Here is a 23,857-nt window from a genome sequence, read left to right as displayed (position 1 = left end):
AGGTATTTTAATAACTTCTTTACTTGAGACTCTAAAGAAAGTCAAACGATCACAGAGTGGAAGGCCATGGGGATGGGAGAGCAGATTAACTGGGTTTTCAAGCATCATTAGGAGGAGTGACTTCACTATGGGTAAGAAGCCAGTCACGCGTTCTTTGATCAGGGATGTAGATTACTTAAATTTGGTGTTATTGCTAAACTGAAGATGGACACACGTGATCAAGGGTAGAAGCTGGGACAGTAGTGAGATGCTCTGACCATAATCCTGGTCTGTGATAACAGTTTGAACTAAAATTATACCAGAGGCAGCACCCCAGCCCTGCAGGAGCTTGGTGCTGCCAATTTATGAGGCGAAGACAGAGTATAGGGAATGATACCCTAGGTTCCCTTCAGGGCATGTTAAGATGGAGTGCCCTGTTAGACATGGAAGAGGAACTATCTTTGAGGCAATTGGATTTCTGGGCCTAGAGCTCAGGCAAAGTGTCTGGGAAGGAGGCAGGTGTGATGGACATCAGAATTAGAGATATTAAAGACAGTACACGGGAGGAGATAACTAGGGAGGGAACGTGGGTGGAAAAGTGGCCCAAATAAAGATAAAAAACACTGAGCACAGAAACACTTAGAGAATGGGAAAATAAGCGTATGAAAGAGATTTACTAACAAGCAGCCAGAAAATAGAGGGGAAATGAGACCAGTTTGGAGTCTTAGAAACCAGTTAACTGAGTTTCTTAAGAAGAAGGGGTCAGAGATGAGGCCAAGTCTGACCATTTGAATTCACAAAGTGAAGCTCACTGTTGACTTTAAGAAGAGAAATCCTGGTATAGATTCAAGGGAAATGGGAGGAGAGTAACTGCAGGGGACAAGCACTATAGAGGCCTAACTGACCCAGGCCAGCCAAGGAGGAGAACCGTGTACAGAACTCACCAGCCCTCACTGGCTTGGTGTCCGGGTCTTTTTCTTTGGTTTCTCTGGGATGTGGTGACACTGAGATCATTGGGGTCTAGGAAATAGGTCACTCAGAGCTAGAAAGCAGAGACAGTGAGCTCTCAGTCAGCGTTAGTTTGCTCTGTTTCGGCTCCATGCCATCTCTAGTGACAGAACTGAGATAGTGGGCTGTGTTTTAACTATTTCCCTTACTTTAATCTAAAAGAATCCTAAGTCTTTGGCCATTTTCTTTTCTTTTTAACCTGACTCAATTACATGATTTTGTTTGTTTGTTTGTTTGTATTCTACTTCTAAGGCTAGCCTTAAGGCCAAAAAAAAAAAAAGGCAACAACAACAAAAAAACTCCTTTAAATATCAGTTTTCTAAACACCCTCCCCACCTTGCACACGCATACTCACACACAATCTCTTACACACATGGTTTTCATAAACTCATCTCTATAGGCCTATATCTCTTTATCCCCCAAACGCTCTCTCTAGAACAGTCTAACGGTGTCACTAGAGAGCCACCAGTGACGCATGCATCTTCCTTCTAAACACCAGAGAAAAACTTGTACATTAATTCTCTCATCATTAATCTATCCATAATCATGGAAAATTAGGAGCAACTTTATTGTTTTAGCTATAAGATAAATAAATTAGTAATCTCTGGACACTGGTTTGGTAAGATACAATCTAAGTATTAGAAATTATGGTTAAGAACACTAATAAAATAGAAAGTGTTGACAGTTGTATTTGAAGTGCTTTTTAATTTCAATCTTTCCAATAGATAGGAGAGTATTGTTAGCTGTCTTCATTCCAAACACGAAGGCATGAAATATAGATGACTGAATACTTAGATCATAAGTAAGGGAACAGCAATTTCAGTATGGGGTCCCTCGTTTAAAGTAAGCTGTGGAGTAGCATGTGTGTGTGTCTGTGTATGTGTGTGCATGCATGTGTCTGTGTGCATGTCTGTGTGTGTGTGTGTGTGTGTGTGTGTGTGAGAGAGAGAGAGAGAGAGAGAGAGAGAGAGAGAGAAGAGAAAACAACTCATTCCCAGGAACAAAACTGAGAGAAAATGTTTACCTGAACGTGGTTGCATAATATTATGGTATTGCTAGAAATAATAATCACTCTTTTCTTTATTTCTCAACACATCCTACTAGACTATATAATCCTATAGCAAGCACTATACTGAAAGTATTCAAAGCAGACTTCAGTAGGTCTCATCTCATCTTCAGTAGATCCCAGCTGCCACCCACTATCTGAAATCTCAGAGGAGACTCACAAGAGGAGAATGGGTCTTGCTGGTGGCTATATCTTAATTTCAGTTTTAGCTTTATCACTCTACTACTAGGCAAATGAGAAGAATAGTACAGCTCAGGGCTCAAGCACTTGACTGTCACGTGTAAGACTGAGGATTAAGTCCCCAGCACTGCTAAAACAAATTGCCCCAAGTAGGTAGGTATGCTATGAAACTTTAGTTGCTATTTATGTAAAATAATATCATTATCTCTTTTGGTTTTTTGTGAAATAAATGCAACTAAAATGCTAGACTGTAGGTAAAGGGGGACACAGTGAAGGTTTCTCTTCAGATTGTCCCTGTACTCCGGGGCCCAGTCCCTCACTACTTCAACCGTCTGTCTGCATTTTTTGCTGTAGTCCTTTACCTACCCAGCCCTGTAGTCAAATTTAACACTTTCCTGCAGGCACCAAGTTTTCTAGGTTATGAATTAGCCCTTTAAGACCCTTCTGCAGTGGCCTGTTGTGGCCTGTGTGTGTCCCTTTGTCTCTTGGCCTTTCTGCAACACTGATCTCTCTTTGCCCCTTCTCAGAGTGACTGTTGACTCCTCTGCTGGGGCCTCACTGGCTCCCCTTCCTGAGTTCTGTTTGGATGTGATTGTTACCCAAACCTTGACACCTCCATGTCAGGGCCTTGCTTCTGACCTTCTCCCATTCTGAGCTTTCCGCGATCTCTACAGATGTGCTCCAGATCAGGTTTGCCTCGCTAACACCTAACATCAACGTGTTCAAACCAGCTTTCCTTTTGCTCTGTGGTCTTTTGACCTTGTTTTTACGCAGCCTCAATATGACCTCCTTAGTTGTTCCAAGCCCTTTCCTTTCCCTTGTCTTCAGCCCTGCCTCCCACGTTCTCGTTTTCAAATGTAGGTGATTATATTGAAAGTATCTTGATTCCTGGACCAGTAATGTGGCTTTGAGGCAAAAGTGCTTGCTGCCAAGCCTGATTATCTTAGTTCAATTCCAGGGACCTACATAATGGAAGTAAAGAACTGACTCTGGCAAGTTGCTCTTTGACCTCCATATATACTTCTTGGCAAGCTTAGGCCTCACCCCATACACACTCACGCACATTAAAAATTAAAGGTCATTTGAAAATAAACTATTTTTGGTCCTTTCCCCATTGTCTTTCCATTGCATGGCTGATACCCTTTTCTAATTAGTCTGGAGTCCAAACAGTCAACTAGCATGTCTGCACACCTCCACTCTGCCCCCATTGGACCATTCCATCCGCTGCTGCAAAACAAATCACCCACGTAATACAGACAGTGCTTTTAAACTCGATCTTCAGTGCAGCGCAATACAGCAAGAGATCCTGTCCAAACTCTATGGCAGTTATCGTCTATGGGGTGCCACATGGGAAAATGTCGGTCACTGTGAAACGCTGGCCTAGTCACGCCTGTCTCCAACAAGCACTCCTGTGGGGACTGAGGACATGAATGGTGGCCAAACCAGGCACACACGTTCCGCCTACTGAAGTGTGAATATTCAGAGGATAAAGGGGGTGACGAGTACATAAATACAGTCAGGTGCAAAACTTACCAGCTATGGAAAGCAATAAATCAGGGGGAGGAGAAGAAACAGTGGGGGGGAGGTACTAAAAAATGATGCAGAAGAGAGGGTCGGCAGGATAAGCCTCATTGAAGATGGCACTGACGCGGGACATCAGAGAGGACGGAATAAGCCCGTGGAGTCCCTAGGTCCCCTGTGTCCAGGCAGAAGGTGCAGGAGCCTTCTCTTTTTGTTGTTGTGAGGAAGCTGCTGTGGTTGGGTTTGGGTTGAGAGGGGAGTGTGATGACTGGTAATGTCAGATTCTGTAGGAGGATCCCCTGTTGTTTGACGGTTTGCAGCCATGTTCAGCACTTGACTTTGAATATGATGAGAGGCCACCAGAGCAAGTCCTTTTTCATCATACCTTAGGGAAGGACCAGTCTTTTTTTTTTTTTTGTCCTTTTACTTTTTTTTTATTTATTTATTAAAGATTTCTATCTCTTCCCCACCACCGCCTCCCATTTCCTTCCCCCTCCCCCAACCAAGTCCCCCTCCCTCGTCAGCCCAAAGAGCAATCAGGGTTCCCTGCCCTGTGGGAAGTCCAAGGACCACCCACCTCCATCCAGGTCTAGTAAGGTAAGCATCCAAATTGCCTAGGCTCCCACAAAGCCAATACGTGCAGTAGGATCAAAAACCCATTGCCATTGTTCTTGAGTTCTCAGTAGTCCTCCTTGTCCGCTATGTTCAGCGAGACCGGTTTTATCCCAGGCTTTTTCAGACCCAGGCCAGGTGGCCTTGGTGAGTTCCCGATAGAACATCCCCATTGTCTCAGTGAGTGGGTGCACCCCTCCCGGTCCTGAATTGAAAGCCAAAGATCCTAAACCACACCATGATCCTAACCATACACAAAGATCCCAAACTACACCATCATCCTAACCATACACAAAGATCCTAAACCACACCATCATCCTAACCATACACAAAAATCCTAAACCACACCATCATCCTAACCATACACAAAGATCCTAAACCACACCATGATCCTAACCATACACAAAAATCCTAAACCACACCATCATCCTAACCATACACAAAGATCCTAAACCACACCATCATCCTAACCATACACAAAGATCCTAAACCACACCATCATCCTAACCATACACAACGATCCTAAACTACACCATGATCCTAACCATACACAAAAATCCTAAACCACACCATCATCCTAACCATACACAAAGATCCTAAACCACACCATCATCCTAACCATACACAAAGATCCTAAACCACACCATGATCCTAACCATACACAACGATCCTAAACCACACCATCATCCTAACCATACACAAAGATCCTAAACCACACCATCATCCTAACTATACATTATACTGTCTCCCTTTGTTTCTACCTCTTGATGGTGTCAAGGATGTCAACTCAGAATTCTAGAAAAGTAGGCCAAGCCATGATAAATCATTCATTTGTCTTATTTTCTACTTTGTTTATTTTACAGCAATCTTTTGGTGAGCTGATGGGGTTATTGTGAGCCTTAATCAGACTTCCTTTACAAAGGGTGTTTTTTTGTCAGTAGGTTATAAATACATAGATGAATACACGCTGTTTAATTTGTTGCCTTTTGTTTATTTTCACCACAAAAGCAACTGTACATCTTTGATATAGAAAATTTTGAGTTCAAAAGAATTTAGGTCAAAAATTCAAAACAGCTATTCTTCTGAGTTGATTTAATTTACAAATAAGCAAGCAAAAGCTCATTCAGTCTTAGTTTAAGAATGACTTTTTCTGTGCTCCGTTCCCTGAATGGTATATAGAAGGCTTTAACCATAGCTAAGCTTGGTGCACATGCCTGTAATGCCTATAATTCCAGTACCTGGGAAGCTGACACAAGAAAATCTTGACACTGTCTAGGAAAGGGCATGCAGAGGCCAGAGAAAGCATTGACCACACTCACAGACGCAGGAAAGGTCCTTACAAATATGCCTCCTGGAAAACATTTAGCTTACTTTGTCAACCTGAAATACCTACTATTCTAAATACGGTTCCTATTTATAGTCTGTTCTCCTAATTATGATGAAGGTTAGTGTCAGATACTGAAGGAAAGGTGGGTTCTTAACCCCGCTGCCTTTTATGGATGTTTTCAACTTGGATTCAATTATAAATATAGCCTTCCAGTATAAATGAACGAATGACTGGATACAGCTTGCTTTGGACTAGAAATTATTTTAAGTCCCCTGCTGCCCAGTGTTGGGATTAAAAACTAAACTCAAAACCTATTTGCTATCTAACTGAAACACTTAAACACTGGAGGACAAATTAAAAGACATTGCCTTCAAAAGCTGTACGTGCTGACAGAGCTTCTGGAGGACAAGGGCAGAGGCCTCCTTTGAATAAACATGTCACCCTGAAGGTTATGGTAGTGTTGCCAGTCAAAACAAGTCCATGACTCTAACCTTGAGTTCAAGAAAGGAGATTGTGATATGACCTCATTAGTAAAGGATCAGTGGCAGCTTGAAATTCCTTTTTATTGCTTTTGTGCCTTTTATTCTTTTAGTGCTGAAAATGTATAGGCTAGGGCCAGCAGGGTGATCAACAGGTGTACATGGCCTGGTAACCTGAGTGTGATCCCCGGATCCCAAAAGATGGCAGGAGAAAAGTGGGCCCATAGAGTTGTCCTCTGAATCCACACTCATGCAGGCATACATGCGTCCGTGTGCACATGCGCACACACACATAAAGAACTCCTGATATGTGAAGAGGCAGCATGAAGAGCGAGCTCACTGGCTCTTCCCATCTGCACCCGTTTCTTCCAGTCATGAAGTAACCATCTGCCCAGTAACAGCACGTGTTCTGCCTCTCCTGCTGAGATGTGAGGCGTGATGTGTGTGACTTCCAGGCCTAGCTGGTGAATCTCCCAATGCTCCCTCCTGTGAACTGGAATGAGAAAGAAATCTCCCAGAGCATGCCCGGAGCATTGCGCTGAAGATGGCAGCTGTTCTGGGTCTCCTCTCTCTCTCTCTCTCTCTCTCTCTCTCTCTCTCTCTCTCTCTCTCTCTCTCCCTCCCTCCCTCCCTCCCTCCCTTCCTCCCCCTCCCCCCCCTCTCTCTCTCTGCAGCTCTTCGAGACTTTGGAGTTTAGACTTTGTGTTCTATGAGTTACCCTGAACAAGGCGACAGCTCTCACATTGATCGTTCCTGCTGAGCTATGCTGGACACCAGCACTTCAATGGCAAACGTGACCCAGACAGACCCCTGATCTCACCCTCATCACTTTCATAGCTTAGCTGCCCCAAACACACTTTGTCACAGTGTTTTTAATGCCTTTCTTTCTCTCTGTCATAGACCCTGCATAGGAAAGTTAAACATTAATTGCCAAAACACAGAGTGCAGAAGCCAATGCGTTCTTTCTGTATTCAATGGTACACAAAGGAAAGGACTCTTAGGTTTGCATATAAACAGGGCAAGGTCTGTTTAAAAGGAAGAACTTATTAGCTGCCTTTTCAGATGGAAGGGAAGCTATAGCTCAAACACAAAGGTGGCACCAAGGAGAAACTGCTCAGATTTCTTGTGATGTGCTTTTCTTTAAAAAAAAAAAAAATTAGTATTGACTTGTAAAGAATTGGGTTGTATTGCATTTTTTTTCTCCATCTCCTTCCTTCCTTTTTGCCCTCCCACCCCTATAGCCTCCTTTCCACTTCATGTCATATGAGACGTTCCACCCCTTCCCCCTACTTTCCTCACAGTCCTTGTCCTCCTCTTTCTATCTAGTTTCAAACTCTGTACCTGCTCCCTGAACTCCTTACTTGTTAGACTCACAAACATTAAAAGCTAGGGTCCTCATATGAAAGGGAAGATGTGTCTGTGTATTTCTGTAACTGGGTCACGTTGTTTAACATCATGTTTTCTGTTCTATCCATTTTGCTGCAAATTTCATGGTTTTATTCTATTGTGTATACCACATTCTCATTATGCATTCTTCTGTTGATGGACATCTATGCAGGCTTCATGCCCTTTTAGCACTGAATAATGCATCACTAAACCTGGATGCGTAGGTGTCTCTGTGGTAAGATACGGAGTGCTTTGGGTATGTGCCCTGTCGTGGTAGTGCCGAGTCATGTGATCGTTCTATTTTTAATCCTTTGAGAAACATCTAGACTGATTTCCATTGTAGTTGCACTAGTTTACACTTCCCCATTAGCAGATAAGAAATGTAAAGAGCACTTCTTTTTTATGCGCACAGTCGAAACCAGGACCTTGCTCTACTGCTGAGCTACACGCCAAGACCAAGAGAGGCCTTTGGACCAAACTCATTTATAACCAGACCATTCTACTCATCACTGCCTATTGTTTACACAAGGTCATATTAGTATTACATTCCACAATGGGAATAAATTAAACTGGGCATGAGGGTACATAACTGTGCCCTGGGACATTAAAGATGAAGGCATGAGGACCACCTCGAGAGCATCCTATATTACATGAGACTTTGTCTCAAACAACAATGACACAGACTAAGAAAAAAAGGATATTAAATGAACAGTGATAGTTATATAAGTTCTGACTAGATTCAAGATCGATCCTCCATTGCATTGCAAACCATCCTGATTTTCTGGCAATCTGATTCTTACACTTTATCCGTAAAGGCTTTTTTAGCTAATGTGGATGTCACTGTACGCCATTTCCACAACGGTGTCAGTTTTCTATGCTAAAAGGATGACAGGACTCCATAAACCTTTGAGCCAATAATCATCATTTTAACCCAGTGTTCCCTATCTAATTTTTTCTGGCTTTTCTATCTGAAAGAAAGGAGGGTATGCCATTGAATTTTCTTTCCTTCCCTCATAGCAAACCATGTTTGTCTGTTACAGAACGTGGAAAGTCTTGGTTCTGTGCCGTCCCATGGAAGACCAGGACCGGAAGCTGTTGAACTGAGATCCAATGAAAGGTAATTTTAGAATTTTCTTCTTACCCTGTTTTCAAGGGCATGAAAAGATTTCTTTCACTAAATACAATGTGAGTTATAAGACCTGGGGGGGGGGGGAGAGTAGATAGAAAGGATTGTGTGTGGCCAGCACTATTTATTGCAGAGTACTTGGCATACAGACTCTATTATTATGGCTAATAATCACATCTGTGTGTAGTTTTCATATAGGTTTTATTTCTCTATGTGCATTATTTTTAGGATATAATATTTTTCCAGGGAATGGTGGTATATACCTTTAATTCCAGCACTCAGAAGGCAGAGGCAGGCAAATCTCTGAGTTCAAGGCCAGCCTGGTCTGTAGAGTGAGTTCTAGCACAGACAGGACTACACAGAGAGACACCGTCTTGAAGAAACAAGATATAATATTTTTATTAACTATTTGAAATTTTCATAAAATCTATTTTGATCATATTCCACCTCTCTCGTCCAACTTCCCCAAATCAATCCCTCTCCCTGACCCATCCAACATCATGTTGTTTTTTAAAAACAGACAGACAAACCCAAGTGTGTTGTCTAAATATTCTTGGGTGTGAGAACTACCCTGATGTGTAGGTCACACCCTGAAATAAAACTGACCCTTCCTCTCCTAGCAGCTATTAAATGCCAAGAGTGCCTCAGTTAGTGTTGGGACTAGGGTCACCCTCTACCCTCCACTCCCCACAACCCCACCAATGCCGACACTTTGTCTTGCGCATCTACAGATCTTGAGCATGTAGTCATGAAGCTGCCATGAGTCCCCATGTGTTGCTCTACTCATAGATTAGTGCATCTCCAGGCTGCCTAAATCTTAACTTTCTCTTCTATTTTATTTTTGAATTTTATAAGAATTTGGTTTTAGAGATACTCTGGCCACTTCTAAAAGAAAATTATAGTATGAGTAGATAAAAGTGGTTATAAAATAAATGGACAATTTATGTGTTTTTGTTGTTGTTCATAGCAAAGAAAATGGAAGTGGTAGTGGAGACCCTCAGCATTGTGAGGTGAGTATCTAAAGAAAGAGTAACTGGTAGGGCATAACCCTTGTTCTTGAGTGTGCTTGGGGATGTCACTAGCCTGTTGGTAAGAGCCAATGAAGTAATTGACAGGACTGTGGTTAGAATGGAGGGTAGAGCATTCACCTACCATGTACAATGTCCTAGGTTTGATCTCTACCAGTAAAAAAAAAATTCTTTAAAAATGGAATCTAAAAATTTAGCATCTTTCTCCTTGGAAAACTGCACATTCACATGAAGCCATTATAAATTAATGAAAACCTCCCCACTAATGCTGTAGATTTATTGTATTTCTTCTACTCAATTCTTGCAATGTATGCTTCTTCATCAACCTACCTAGAGAGCTGGTCATAGTTCTTCATGCCTGTAATCCCAGCGCCCAAGAGTCTAAGGCAGGAAGAATGGCAGTTGGGCTACATAGCAAGACTGTCTCCTTAAAACTAACCTAGGTAGAGACTGTCATCTTCTTTTTCGAATTCAAGTTTCAGCTTCTTAGATAATTCCTTCATAGCTAGCTTATTTCCAGCTCAAGTATCCACAGGACAAAAGCAAGAGGCTGGTGTGCTTTCCTTATCTCTAGGGTCTGTGTCAAAGAACACATCTTCTTTTCCCTGCCTTCTTCCTTGACTCACAGAAAGCCCTTTGACATTGAACCTAAAGCGTGCCAGTCTCCTGGAGATGTCTTCTTAACTGTTCTGGGATAAAGTGGAGCAGAACAGTCTTGTCAATGAACTTCATGATTATAAATCATAACCACAAATGGCATATGGCTTACAGTGGCTTCCTTATCTCTTTGGGTCATAGCACAATCACTGGGACAGATCTTAAACTCTCCTGAGTGCCAGGCCTTCTTACATGTGTCATGCATATGCAGCACCAGTTTCCAAGAGTTACACGTTCCTTTCTCCTGAGGTTTGAATTAAAATTTACTTAGTGACATTAAAAAATTGAATCACTTCAAAACACTACAAATGAAAGTAGGGTTTCTTTGGACAGGCCTTGGAGAGATTGGCACTTTAATAAACTATCTTCCTTGGGCCGTATGAACGGAGGTAACTTAAGGAAGAGGTAGCGAGTGTTCTATGACACATGGAGCCTACAGTGCTTTCTCTTTCTTTCTGAAACTCATTGACAACCACAGGTATCTGGGAGAGAAGGCATCCTTACCACTCTTAGGTCCGCCTTCTAAAACATATAACTGAGATACATTTTCTGACTTGTGCTTACTATAGAGGTGCCCTACAGTTTGGAGTCTTCTGTAAGCTAAGCATTTCTCTTTAAAGATTTAGTTGGTTTTTTGTTTTGTTTTGTTTTAAGTATATGTCTATCTTTGGATAGATATGCCTATGAGTGAGAATGTCCATGGAGGCCCGAGGCATCGGATCTCCCTAAAAGCTGGAGTTATAGGCAGTTTTGAACTGCCCGATGGGGATGCTGGGAAGTGAACTTGGGGGTCTCTGTAAGAATAGTAAACACTCTTAATCAGAGCCATCTCCCCAGCCCCCAGCTGAGCAATTTTCTATTGTGAAAACACTATACTTCATATGAAAGTCTGAAATATTCAAACAATAAGCTCATAATGAATCTTTTGCTGTGGAAGAAAGAGAATCAAGGATTATTGACTTATGAAGAGCGGTGCATTATCTGGAAGATATAATTTTATTTCAGAATTCTAGGTCAATGAAATGGCAAATTCTTTCAAGACATTTTTATGCCTTCTAAGCCCACTGATTAAGAGTGATTAGAAGCATACCTCTGATAACAAACAGGACATTCATCATAAAAGCCTATTTCCCTTTTATTCCTCCTCCTTCAAAAAAGTAAGTAAATAAAAGTAGGAAGAGAAAAAGAGGAGAAGGGAAGAATTTAAGCCTTGCCCTGCAAGACTGAGAGTTGATTGTCTCACCATCTCAAGTCCAAGCTCTCACTGACCCTGAGAAACAGGACACTCAGTGCTCACCGCAAGCCCCTGGAGCTTGTGGCACTCACAAACCTTGGGGATGTGTTATGGCTATAGTCCTTTATTATCGCCCAAACAGTAAGTGCTGGTGGTTTCCTGTGTCTAGTTAATTCCAGGGTTTCCTGGGAAAGCTGCCTTGTCCAGCAGCCTCTAGTGTTGTTCTTCATCCTACTAAGTCCTCAGCCACATAATCAAGTCTTGTCCATGTACCCAAAAGAGAAGGAAGGGCACATAAATTCTCCTATCACCAGTAGCCGAGGAAGGGGGCAGAGCAGAGACAACAGGCCAGGTGCAGTCCCGACAATGATGAGACTGGGGAACTTAGGTTAATGGCCTGGATCTGCATGTGGAATGTCACCTGTGACCCAGGTAAGACAGGCAGTCTGTATGGGCTCTCTGCCAGCCTTCCCTTTCCCTTTATAACTTCTATGACACCGGCACTCGGACATTCAATGTTTCTCTTCCACGTGCAATTCTCTACCCTACTCACTTGTGAATTCTGTTGCCCAGAACATGCTACTATTCCATAAACATTTGCCGAGTGAACAAGGAAAGGGGTGGGGGAGAAATGGAAATCTCTTTACCCTGACTGTGGGTGATCTGTTTGTATGTGTTTTCCATTTGCCCCTCACAACAACCTTAAGATGCTCAGTCCAGGGTTAGACAAAGGGAAGCCGTGGCTCAGAGAGGCTGGCTCACAGGTCTTAACAAAGGTAAGCTGCTATTTAACCTCACGTCTCCGCCTCCAGAACCCATCTTTATCTCCCTGCTGTATTGGATCCTCTATGAGCCACCCATTATTCCATTAAGCAAAGATTCATTGTTTTGTATGTGAGGCAGCATTTTGAGGTTCACTGTGCTCCGCATCATACCGTGAAGGATTTCTGAGTTGAAAATTGTGCAATTAAATTTATTTTTGATTTAATTTAAGATACTGGATGTGTAAATAACAAAAGTTTAAACCAAAAATATTTTGGTGTTTGAGAGTGCCCTTGACATGGTTAACCTGAGTGATCAAAGGGATAAGAGAAAGAGATAAGGAAATAGGCAGTATTTGCTGTGTCTATGATAAGCATTCCTAGAGAGTATTGCTTCCTCGGCAAGGTGCCTCCACCAAGGTCCGTGCAGGAAAGAAGAGGAGTTTGTCTTCTTGCACATGGCTACCGAGCTGAGTAGCCACTGAGTAGCAACCACCATCACTGCCCACTCCTGTGCAGTAGCCAATTGGGCAACCTTAGGCCAGGAGAGCACATGAGCTTCATAGACCACTTGTGCCAGAAACTAGGACTCAGGCTGCTAGGACTAGAGGACAGGTAAAACAGCAACCTCAGGGATGGGGCACAGCCCAGCAAGTCGGAGCCAAGCTGTGCATGAGTTCCCCTGAGACAGAGCATGCTTGCTCTGCAAGTCTGTCCGTCATGTTGCAAGCTAGGACAGGTGTCGGGAAGAGGGGCTTGTCCACTGTTGTTCCAAGAATCAACTTCAGTTAACCTATGTTTCACTAAGCAGATGTCCCACATCACACTGAATGGTGCCCACCCTGGTGGCCTGTCCTTGCCCTATTTCGAAGTGTCCACTTGTTATCCCTGAATCGCATAAAAATGGCAAGACCTCATTAAACAAAGTGTCACATGCTTGTTTCCACCTTCCTGAAATGCTGTTCCCAATGACAGCCCATTCCCTCACTTCCTTCACACCTCTACGTGCGTGTTATTATGGGAAAGGGACCATCCCTGTCCACACAGATAAAGTAAGACACCTCGTCCACTGTCGCTACACCCATCTTTCCTTGTTTTATCTCCATAGACCTAATGCTGTTTTAATTTTTAAAACGTTTATGACTTGTTTGTTTCTACTTTATGTGCCAGGGTGTTTGGGCCCACACATATGTCTGTGTACTGTGTGTGTGAAGCATCTGTAGACGCCAGAGTCAGACCCCCTTGATCTGGAGTTACAGACACTGGGAGCCACCACGTAGATGCTGACAATGGAACCTGGGTCTTCGGCAAGCGCAGCAGTGCCCTTAACCACTGAGTCGGGCAGCACCATGGTGTACTTCATTATGCTGTGCTTTGCTCAGCATATGGAGGCTGCCAGCCATGCCCCTGCTTCTGGCCCTTTAGGCTTCTGCCATCACACTTCCCAGCCTCAGGACTGTCCACCTCGGAACCCCTTCTCTCACTGTGGCCATGGTGTTCCGTGCTTTATTTGACTTCGTACTTCTCCACTCCCTCCTCTGTGACCGGCCCTCCTCTACAGCCTTTCCACCCACACCTCTTGCCCGAGTCGCCTGCTGCTACTGATTAATGGCAAACACATTGGTAACTCTGTGTGCTGAATTTTTTTCATGATGTGGAAGTGTGTCCCATCTTTTGATGTAGCGTGCTTTACCTAATATTCAGTCATACATGCTGTGTCTCCTAGTCCCTCACTAGCAGTTTGAGAGCCTGGCATTTTACTCATTGGCCTTTACATGGTGTCTTATAACAACAAAAAGAATGCTAGCTTCTGCCCGGCTGTCCCTTTTTCTGTTGTAGGCTCTGATTATCAGCTCTTAAATCTCCACAGAGCTTTACAAGATTCCTGAGAAATACTTCTCTACTATGTACACGTCCCTTTTCTCTGTCTTACACATGTTCACCTATGACTTTTGACTGATTGTCCCTAAAACACCTGGTTCACTGAGGCTAATCGCAAGGAACAAGTGATTTCTGTAATACGACCATATCCCAAGAGAAAGACAACGTGCTTAGAATGTTCTAGAGTGTAAGGTTGCCATGGCGTTCTCACGTGATGCACGACCTTATTGGAGTTTGGTTTTGTTCCCAATGTGAAGAAAATGCCAGTCTTCAGGATTCGCTCAGTAGAAACAGAATAATAAAAAAAATTAAAAATCATTGCATATTCCCCTGGTGATCTCAAAGTGGGTCGGACAGCTATTAAAAGGAGCCGAAGGTCTTAAACAGCGCTTTAGTTTAAGTATAACAACATCTCCTACATTAGTGAATGTGCTTACGGTTTCCAAATGTTCTTGGCTTTTTATTTTAATAATGGGGTAACTAAAAATAAGTGTTCGTTTATCCCAAAGAAAATATTTTGTGCAGATCTGTGCTACTTGAAAAGTACACTTTTGAGTAAAACTGTTCAAGTGCGGTCATTTCTGATTTCATGAAAGTAGGAAGATCCAGAGCCGCTTCATTTACAGCATGCCAGGAGAACAAGGCAAAGAACAATTTGATACAAAAGAGTTCATTTAAGTGCTACTTTTAAGGCACACACAGAAGCATTTAGCTTAAATATCGGCCTTTCAGGGAAGGTTTTCCTTCCCATCAGATGTCCTAGCCAAGTGTAGGTGCTGCCAGTGGCAGAGCCAGATGCAGCTTTAGTATTCAAGGTAGATGAACAATAAATAGCAAAACAACTGACGATTGCATATTTGTAAGGTATAAATTCCAAATCACCTACTTGCCGGCTCTTACTTTTTACTAGGCGGGGAAGACTGTTCTCCCTGTAATCTTGGCTTGTTTTCAGGGTCTATTCCTCACTGCTAGCCCAGATGAAACACCAAACCCGTGTCGTTTGAATTTGCGCAACAATGCTTTAATACCCAGAGCGCCTCCATGAATAGTCTGTTCTCCCCACACTCTGGAGAAAACAGCCCCATTTAATTGATCTAAGCCTGAGGGCTCAGAGGAGTGTGGTGTCCCCTGCTTCTGCCCCTGCCCTTGCAGGAATGTTTACCTAAGCGGCAAAAACACTGCTTGCCAGACACACCATGTTGCTGCCGCAGCCTTAGCAACCGTAGCCAGCTTTTTGTTGTTGTTTACCATCTGGTGGGCCATGCTCCTTTAAGAAACATAAACTCCTTCTCCTCCTCACGGGCCACAGTCTGTAATCACTCAAGACCTGTCAGCTGCCTGAAGTCGTCCAGAGAAGCAGCCCAAGTAAATCCTAAGAAGAAAAGTTAAAGGCTGGCGGATGGACAGAGGCTTTTTGCATGAGAGTAGCCAGATAGCGCCCAGGGGGGCATCAAGCCCTGGTTTTTATTTCTGCCATGGAAGTGTTAGCAGCTGGGACTTGGGAGGTTGCATTCAGAAGGCGTGGAATCGCTGTGAATGGTTTTGCATTTTGGTGAACAGTAGCTCTTAGGGAACGCTGTGCTGTTCTTGCAGAGCCCCGCAATGAAGATTCAGGAGCATTCCAGTATATCTGACACCAAACAACAGAGGAATCAAGATGCCGATGAGCAGCCGGAGAGCTTTGTCCCCGAAATGCCCCGGTTGGACCTGACAGCATTGTGCGATGGGAAGAACTGGGAAGGTAGGTGATCCTCTGCCACTGGGGTGGTCTTGCATTGAAAAAACACGGTGCATAAGTCTATTCAAGGTGTGTGGCTGCATGCCTGTGTGGATGAGAGTAAGAGCTACGCATGCAGAAGAATCTGGGTTTCTATAAAAAAAATTTAAAAAGACCGAACATCCTTTACCAGGCAGCATAGAAACATGCTGTGTTCGGTGTTGCTAAGGGTAGTTGCAGTACAAGCAAGGAAAGTAGGAATGCTTTGTCCGAGTGTCACCTTGCAGTATGTTTTTAACCCACCAAGAGTGCTGCCCTGCTTGTAGTATGCTGTGGGAAGCCGGTCACCCACGACCTCATCCACTGGCCCTCATCTTCAGCTGCCCCCTACCAGTCACCCCACATCACTCCCTTCCTGCAGTACACCTTCCAAGTTTTCAAGGAAGATGTTTTTCTCTGCTTTACTTCTTTCAATGTATGCATTTAAAATAATCCAGGTAGACACACTAACGAGAACACTGAACGAAAGCGCATCTTTGCTGAAAAGACATGGTTTTAGAATTTTTTTTTTTTTTTTTTTTTTTTTTTTTTTTTTTTTTTTTTTTTTTTTTTTTTTTTTTTTGTCCAGAGATGTCTAGTGAAAACATCAGAAATTTACTTTGAGGAAGAAGTTAGCTCTATCAAAACTATGTCAGAGGGGGCCCTCCAGCAGTTCTATCGAACCGCCTTCTTTATCCCTCTGCCTACACTCAAAGCCATGTCAGCACCCTATATAGTGTGTTTCTAAAGGCCCCAGCCAGGGAGAAATGGGCTCCTGGCTTCAGAACAGCCGCATAACTTAACATAAGGCCTTAACGGAGAGTCAGAGCTATGAGAATCAGCCCTGCTGGTGTGTGCATTCCCTGTCCCCTCCCCAGACCCACCCCTCTTTTATCTAATGGCCAAAGTCCCTCGGAAAAGCCCACATGCTGAAAGGTTGACCTAGTTACTGTCCTGGCATGCAGGGCTTTGTGAGAAAGACTGTTTTATTTCCATTTTGCCTCCTGTAATCTGAGAAACCCGTTCTGGTTATTTTCATATAATTAGGCAGCAGATCCAAAATTTTGACACATCAACCCAGCTCAAGATATTCGGAGAACGAAAGAGGCCATGGTTGGCTTGCTTCATGTTAAACTTAACTGATCTGTTTCTGACTATCAACTAGTTTGTTATTCATTTTTGCCCACTTTGAAATAATTGTATGTCTTTTTAATCTATAAATTCACAACAACCTGCCTTCCCTACCCCCAAAGAATCTCAGGATGGTCACTGATGTCTAAATAAGAACAAAAGGAAAATAAATAATGTATTTGCATTTATGTGATATAGTCAATCTTATAGCTTTTAAATAAAAAGGAGAAATCGGAGCCAGAATTCAAATGAGCTGCAGTCACATTCTGCTCCTCCCCTGAAATGGACGGCACTTTCTTTTATGATTTTTCTTGGTTAATCACAAATTTAAAATTTTCTCTCAATACACATAACCTAAAATAAAGCTGAACATATTCTCCAGAGTGGTTGAAAGTCATTTTGGAGTTTCTTAGAAACCATCCCGTTACTTTTAAAGCATTTTTCTGCAGAGAATAAAAGTGAGGAGAGACCAGCATCTTCTTTAGAAGGCTGGGCAGGATGTTTTCTAAACGGTCACTTGTGAAAATACACTTTACAGGCTGCCTCAGGCCCAAGACCTGTGTGGGCAAACTGCCGCCGCTGCCGTTCTGTTCTCCCGTACACATGCGATTGTTGTTGAACTTCTGCACCTTTAAAATCTACAGGGATTCATTCTCAAGGTCATTTTGACTGTTTGGTTATTGCTCTCAGCAACCTTTTTGCAATTACATATTCTGATTTCCAAATTTCTTTGTGACGGGAACATAGCCAGAAGTAGAGTCAAAATAAAGAAGCCAATTTGTGAAGCGAGAGTAATTGACAACAATAAATTTGATGGCTAGAAAATCATCTTATTTAAAGCTTCAGTGGAAACAAAAAGGTGTTTTTCTAGTAGCAAATAACTTCACACTCGTTTAAGTTGTGCACACAAAAGAAAAGCAACAAAATATGAAGATGGAAGCAATAATCACCAAAGTGTACAGACCAATATCCACACTCGGCCTTCAGCACCCCCACACCCACTCTGTGGAGGGACACTGGGTTTGCGTGCCTGCTCCCTGGCCTGTGTCATTGGTCACAGTCTGAGGTGGAGCCAGGAAGAGTCAGCTGATTTTGGGTGGCATGCATGGCTGTGGCCGGAGCCCTGCAGCCTGTGCCTGGGAAATAATGTTCTCTGAGATCTTAAGCTTAGGATCAAGGGAACAATGAAAGAGATTGAAACAGTAAGTAGATCCCATAGTCTATGGAGTGGAGCCATTGCAAAGTGAACAGAGGTCCCAACTCAGCTTGCCTGTTGGCATATCATCAACCATGCCTTCACATTTTAAGACTGAAATCAGTCAAAGAGTTATTCTTTTTGGTGTAGGGCCTCAACCCTCCAAAGTTAAATGGCTACACAAATTAAAGGCGCTGCTCTGATACTGAAAGATAATTAAAATTGTGTAATTAAAAATGTTATTAAGTCCCATGCGTGCTGATGTGTAAACACACAGCTATCCTTTTTTGCCCTGAAATTAGACTTAAAGAGCACTTTGACATGAGAATGGTAGCTCACACTTGTAAACCCAATGTGGGAAGAGAGGCGGCAGAATCACAACTTTGGGGCCAGCCTGAGCTATAAAGTGAGATCCTATAGCCCAGGCTGGCCTTGAATTCAAGTTCCTCCTACCTCAGCCTTCTAAATGCTGGGATTACCGGTATGTACTATCACAAACAGTTATCAGAATATTTTTAAAGGTCACAAGATGCTAAATTTTTCTCATTTATTACTTAAAATGGACAACAACTTTGGAGAGAAATTCTCCAAAACTCTCCAAGAGTCATGAAGAGGGACTGACGAGATGGTTCAGTGGGTAAGGGCGCTTGTCACCAAGTCTAATGACCCTCGTTCAGTCCTCCGAACTTACACTATAAAAGTAGAAAACCAACTCCCAAAAGTTGTCCTCTGTCCTCCACATATGCACCACAGTGCCCTCAAAGACAATCAGTCCATCCATCCATCCACTCATCCATCTACAGCGTACACAAACACAATCTATCCATCCATCCATCCATCCATCCATCTATCCACTCATCCATCCATAGCATACACAAACACAATCCATCCATCCATCCACAGTGTACACAGACACAATCCATCCATCCATCCACTCATCCATCTACAGCGTACACAAACACAATCTATCCATCCATCCATCCATCCATCCACTCATCCATCTATCCATCCATGTAGAAACACATTTTAAAAGAATCATGAAGAAGCAAGTTATCATAAAAGACCTCCAATTGAACCCTCCCGTCATATAATTAAGAAAAGTTGAGCATCTCCTAACTTCTAGCTCATGCCCAAGGGATACTAATCAGGCATCCCATCAAATAAGGTAGATGAAAACCAAACTTTGTGTTCAAATCCTGGCTCTGCTACTTGATCAGTTCTGTGGGCCTCTGTCTCCATTTTGCCTTGATGCCATTGTCCTTAAATAGATGTAACAACAACAGCAAAACATAATACATAATAAATAATATTTATGATTATAAAATAATCATTGTTTTGCATGGATTAAATGAGCTAGTATCTGCTGTCCTCCACATCCTATGGGCACCGTGTAAATATTACTGCTTTTCTCTTGCACAAATATCTCTAAATATACTACTTTTGGGGAAAATTCAACAAATACTTTGTATGAAATTTTCAAAAACTTAATAATTTTTTAAAGAAACGAAATCAATACTAATGAGGCAGGCCCTCCACATATTGCTAAGTGCTGCCCATCACACAAAGCTCAGTTCGGTTGTTTGTAATAACTGGATTGGGAAGTGCTGCCCTTGCAGAGGGAGCAGCTGGGCCCTGGCAGGGTCGTGCTGACCGCTTTCCCTGAGGCACATAAGGAATAGAAGACAGGTAGGGCGGTACATTAGTAACTGATTGAGAAACTATGTGTAGCCGGGTAGTGGTGGCACACTCCTTTAATCCCAGTACTTGGGAGGCAGAGGCAGGCAGATTTCTGTGAGTTTGAGACCAACCTTCAGAGATTTCTGTGAATTCTGGTCTGCAGAGCAAGATCCAAGACAGCCAAAGCTACACAGAGAAACCCTGTCTAGAAAGAGCAAACAAAAGAAACTATGCGTGGGCAAACCCCAGGGTCAGTCACCCCAAAGAGCATTGTTCTTATTGCTTCAAGTTGTCAGCCCTGTACTGTTCAACAATTTAAGCAGACCTATTGAGGCCCTGCTTCTCAACTTTGCAGATAGAGGTAAAACATATGCATGAGCCTTCAAAATTAAACCTGGGCCTGATACAGCTGACTTCTAAGGTTTCTATTAATCTGATAATTGCAAGAGTTTTTGAACAATTCAGTAAGACTGCCATTGTTCTAAGGTTGAATTTTGGAGCACTAAAAGGAATTTATGAAAGCAGTCCCTTCCCCCCATTGTGGCCTCCATCTTTCCAAGTCTGAGATGGACGAGCACCACTTTGAACAGCTGAGAAGAAAGTTATGAGGTTGTAACAACAGTGATGACTCTAAATAACATGGAAAAGAAACATGGAAAATATCATCTCCTTTAATTTTGTTCGGATGTCTTATAAATAAGTCATTCCAATAACCAGTTTCTTCTATATAGCCAAGGGCTCCAGCCAGATTAGAGGGCAGCTGTCTCGATACCCTGCACCAGCACTGCTCCGAGGTGAAGGCCTTCCTGTGATGAGTTCATTTCCCTTTATGCCCCTGTGAATTGTGGTGTCTGAATTAGGACGCCTCAGAACCTATTCCTATCCCTGAGATAGCAGGACCACAGCTTTTCTATTTGTTATTCCTGATGACCTGCTATGGTGCCAATGACCTGAATGAATTAATTTTTAATTAAAAAATGGCATGATTCTGTCTAGAGTTCATTGTGAGGGTGCTGGAGGGAGTTTTATTTGAAAATGAAAATGTGCTCATTTTAGATCCTGCTGTGGGAGGAGAATCCAGTGTAACGCCTTGCATCTTCTCTGTTGTCCCTTTGAATACTTTTCTGGCAATACCCTTGTTTCAATGTTCTGGAGTTACTGACTAAATATAAAATCCTTGTCCAGCAGCTGTTAGAAATGGCTGCCGAAGCATATTCGTAACTGGCTCTCTGTAAAGCAATGTAAAGCACATACTCTACTTCACACTCTTCAGGGCAGTTATCTGGCTTCCTAGTTGAGTGAACACTAGCAAATGTAAGCTAGAATATTTCAGACTAACATGGGGAACTGGCTGTATTGATGCCTTAGTACAGGAGATACATACTACATGCCACTGTGTGACTTTCTTAAATGAGGTGCTTTAAATGTGAGACTCTATGGAAGGGAGAAATGGAGGACACTCACCTAAGTGTTCCATGTTGCAGAAGTGGGGAACTTTCCACTTCTGTTCCATCTGCAGACCAACGATGTCACATTCCTCTTTGTTAAAGTGGAAATTCACAATGGCTTTACATCTCTAATCTCTCAACAATGGGTTCAGCTGCCCTACCTATGTGCTTTCGTGGGAAAGTGCAAGAAATTCCTCAGCTGTCTTATTTCCGATCCAACACTGGTAATTCTAGGAAAGGATGTATTTGGATTTTCTGTTTGCTTGTTTTTGTTTGTTTTGTTTGTCATTGAAATGACTGCATCAGGACAGAGACACGAAATGAAGCTACATTAAACAAGAGAACGGACAGACAGCTTCGGGTTAGCTCCCAAGCACCACTCTTAATTCAGTCGGTTTATGATGAACTCATGACCCTATGGTCATGAACAAATGCTTGAAAACTCAAAGATGTTTTCATTTTAGAAAATGTATTCTGCTGGATGAAAATTCAAATTGAGGGGGTCAGGATCAAAAGTAAAATCCTTCTTTTCAAGCTGTATTTCGTTTTTCTTGAGAAATAGAAATGTCAAAGTAACTAGCATGCTCTCACGCCAATATCAACACCATACTTTGTGATATCAAAGCTCCATGCCCCCCCCCAAAGCAGCTCTCCCTTCCCTCAGTTGTTCACCCCTCTGTGGAGCAGCTGTGGTCAGCTGCAGGGCTTCTTTGGCTGACTTAACCCTCTTCCAGTCTGGACTGACTTGATTTTTATCTTAGGAAATTGAAGATGTAGTCTGATCAGTTTAACAGTCTCATCTTCTGCAACTTAACACTAAAGTTTATGTTTCCCGCAGAGATTCCTTTGCCCTGGCTCTCTCCTCTCCTTGAGGTTTTCATGCTTTTATGCTGGTAAAGCTACTCAGTCCTAAACCTGCTTGTTAGCTGATACCATTAGTCTTAAGAATGAGATGTTTGTCTCCTGGCTTAGCCACCCACATGCATTGCCCGATGTTTTGAGCCTCAATAAACAAGCCTTTTTTTTTCTTGAACATTTTTATTTTTAAAAAATATTTATCTCTGTTCCCAGATATCTTGAGTTTTTTTAAACTTTTCAAACCTTGTTCTTTATGACTTAATATTTTAGGTGGACCTGCTAATCTTTCCTCTTTTTGCTGTGAAGTCTTCCTGAGTTTCAGGTAGTCATCACTGATGTTTGTAGCTCTGACACATTCTAAAACAAAACCCTAACTTAGAAGTTAGAAGTCAAGAGGGCAGGCCCACTCTTCTCATTCACTGGGGGCTTGTACTTAACTTCTTCAGATCCAGTAGCCTTATCTTTCTACAGCCTGGAATCAGTACTTCTCAGACTTGACAACCATGGGGGCACTTGACTCATTGGGGCGGTTTTTAAGTATGTGCACACTTACGTGTGTGTGTGTGTATAGATGTACATGTGTGTATGTGTTTGTCAGTTTGCTTGTCAGTTGTGCCTAGACCTTCACTTAAATACACTGTATTTGGGGTGAGTTAAGGATCTGTATCTTGATACCTACTTCCCTGGGTAAGCATGTAACAAAGGTGCGAGGTTTAAGAATGCGGCTAATCTGGTTCTGACATTCTGGGATTATAATCTTGTCTTTCTAGATACAAAGCTTAAGCACATTTATTCCACATAGCTGCATACATTTTCAAGCTTCATAGTTGAAGGAGCAACTAGGTGTTCTCTGGTTCAAACTCTAGGACTCCCAGAATCTAAGGTCATAGCAAGTACTAACTAGCCTTATGGGCATCACTAAGTGGCAAGTGCATTTGAAGTTTTTATGCAGAGTATTACAAGTGGAAAATGGCATGCTGTACAAGATCTGCTTTGAAATCTTTGGAATATAGTTTTAAAGCATTTCTTAATATTTATCTGTTTTGTACAGGGCAGGGGGTGTGTTGCACCTGGCCACAGTGAGCATGTGGAACTCAGAGAACAACTTGAGAAGTTGATTCTCTCCTTCCACCATGGTTCCAGGATTAAATTCTGAAACGACAAGGGCAAAGCACAGGAAGAAGCAGGCTAATCCTGAGTACCATGCAGAGAAGCACAAAGAGAAGCATGTTAATCTTGTGTGCTATGCGGAGAGATGCAGGGAGATGCATGCTAATCCTGTGTACCATGTAGAGAGACCCAAAGAGAAGTATACTAATCCTACGTACTACGCAGAGAGGCATGAGGAGATGCATGCTAATCTTGTGTACCATGAAGAGGAGACACAGGGAAAAGCATGTTAATCCTGTATACTAGTCAGAGGTACAGAAAGAAGCAGCAGATCCCATGTCCTGGGCAGAGAGGCCCTGGGAGATGGCTTACTAAATGACCCACACAGAGACTGTAAAGTCTTGGTAAATAAGATCTCACACGTCTGACATGGCTCC

The 23,857-nt window shown here is 42.7% G+C and overlaps 1 protein-coding gene across 2 annotated transcripts in view; it reads left to right on the top strand.

Moving 5' to 3' along the window:
- Positions 1-23,857, top strand: part of Fam13a (family with sequence similarity 13 member A) — an 86,088-nt gene that overhangs the window by 40,980 nt on the left and 21,251 nt on the right. For both annotated transcript variants that reach the window (XM_050131712.1, XM_050131713.1), the window contains 3 exons: positions 8,599-8,675; positions 9,652-9,694; positions 15,839-15,986. In XM_050131712.1, coding sequence (XP_049987669.1) covers positions 8,599-8,675; positions 9,652-9,694; positions 15,839-15,986 — 268 coding nt within the window. The remainder of the gene's footprint in view (positions 1-8,598; positions 8,676-9,651; positions 9,695-15,838; positions 15,987-23,857) is intronic.

The sequence above is a fragment of the Alexandromys fortis genome, unplaced genomic scaffold (assembly GCF_014885135.2).
Source record: "Alexandromys fortis isolate MF-2015 unplaced genomic scaffold, M_Fortis_MF-2015_v1.1 scaffold_386, whole genome shotgun sequence".
NCBI classification, from domain to species: domain Eukaryota; kingdom Metazoa; phylum Chordata; class Mammalia; order Rodentia; family Cricetidae; genus Alexandromys; species Alexandromys fortis.
Note: the sequence above shows the minus strand (reverse complement) of the source record. Positions and strands in the feature narration are given on the sequence as shown.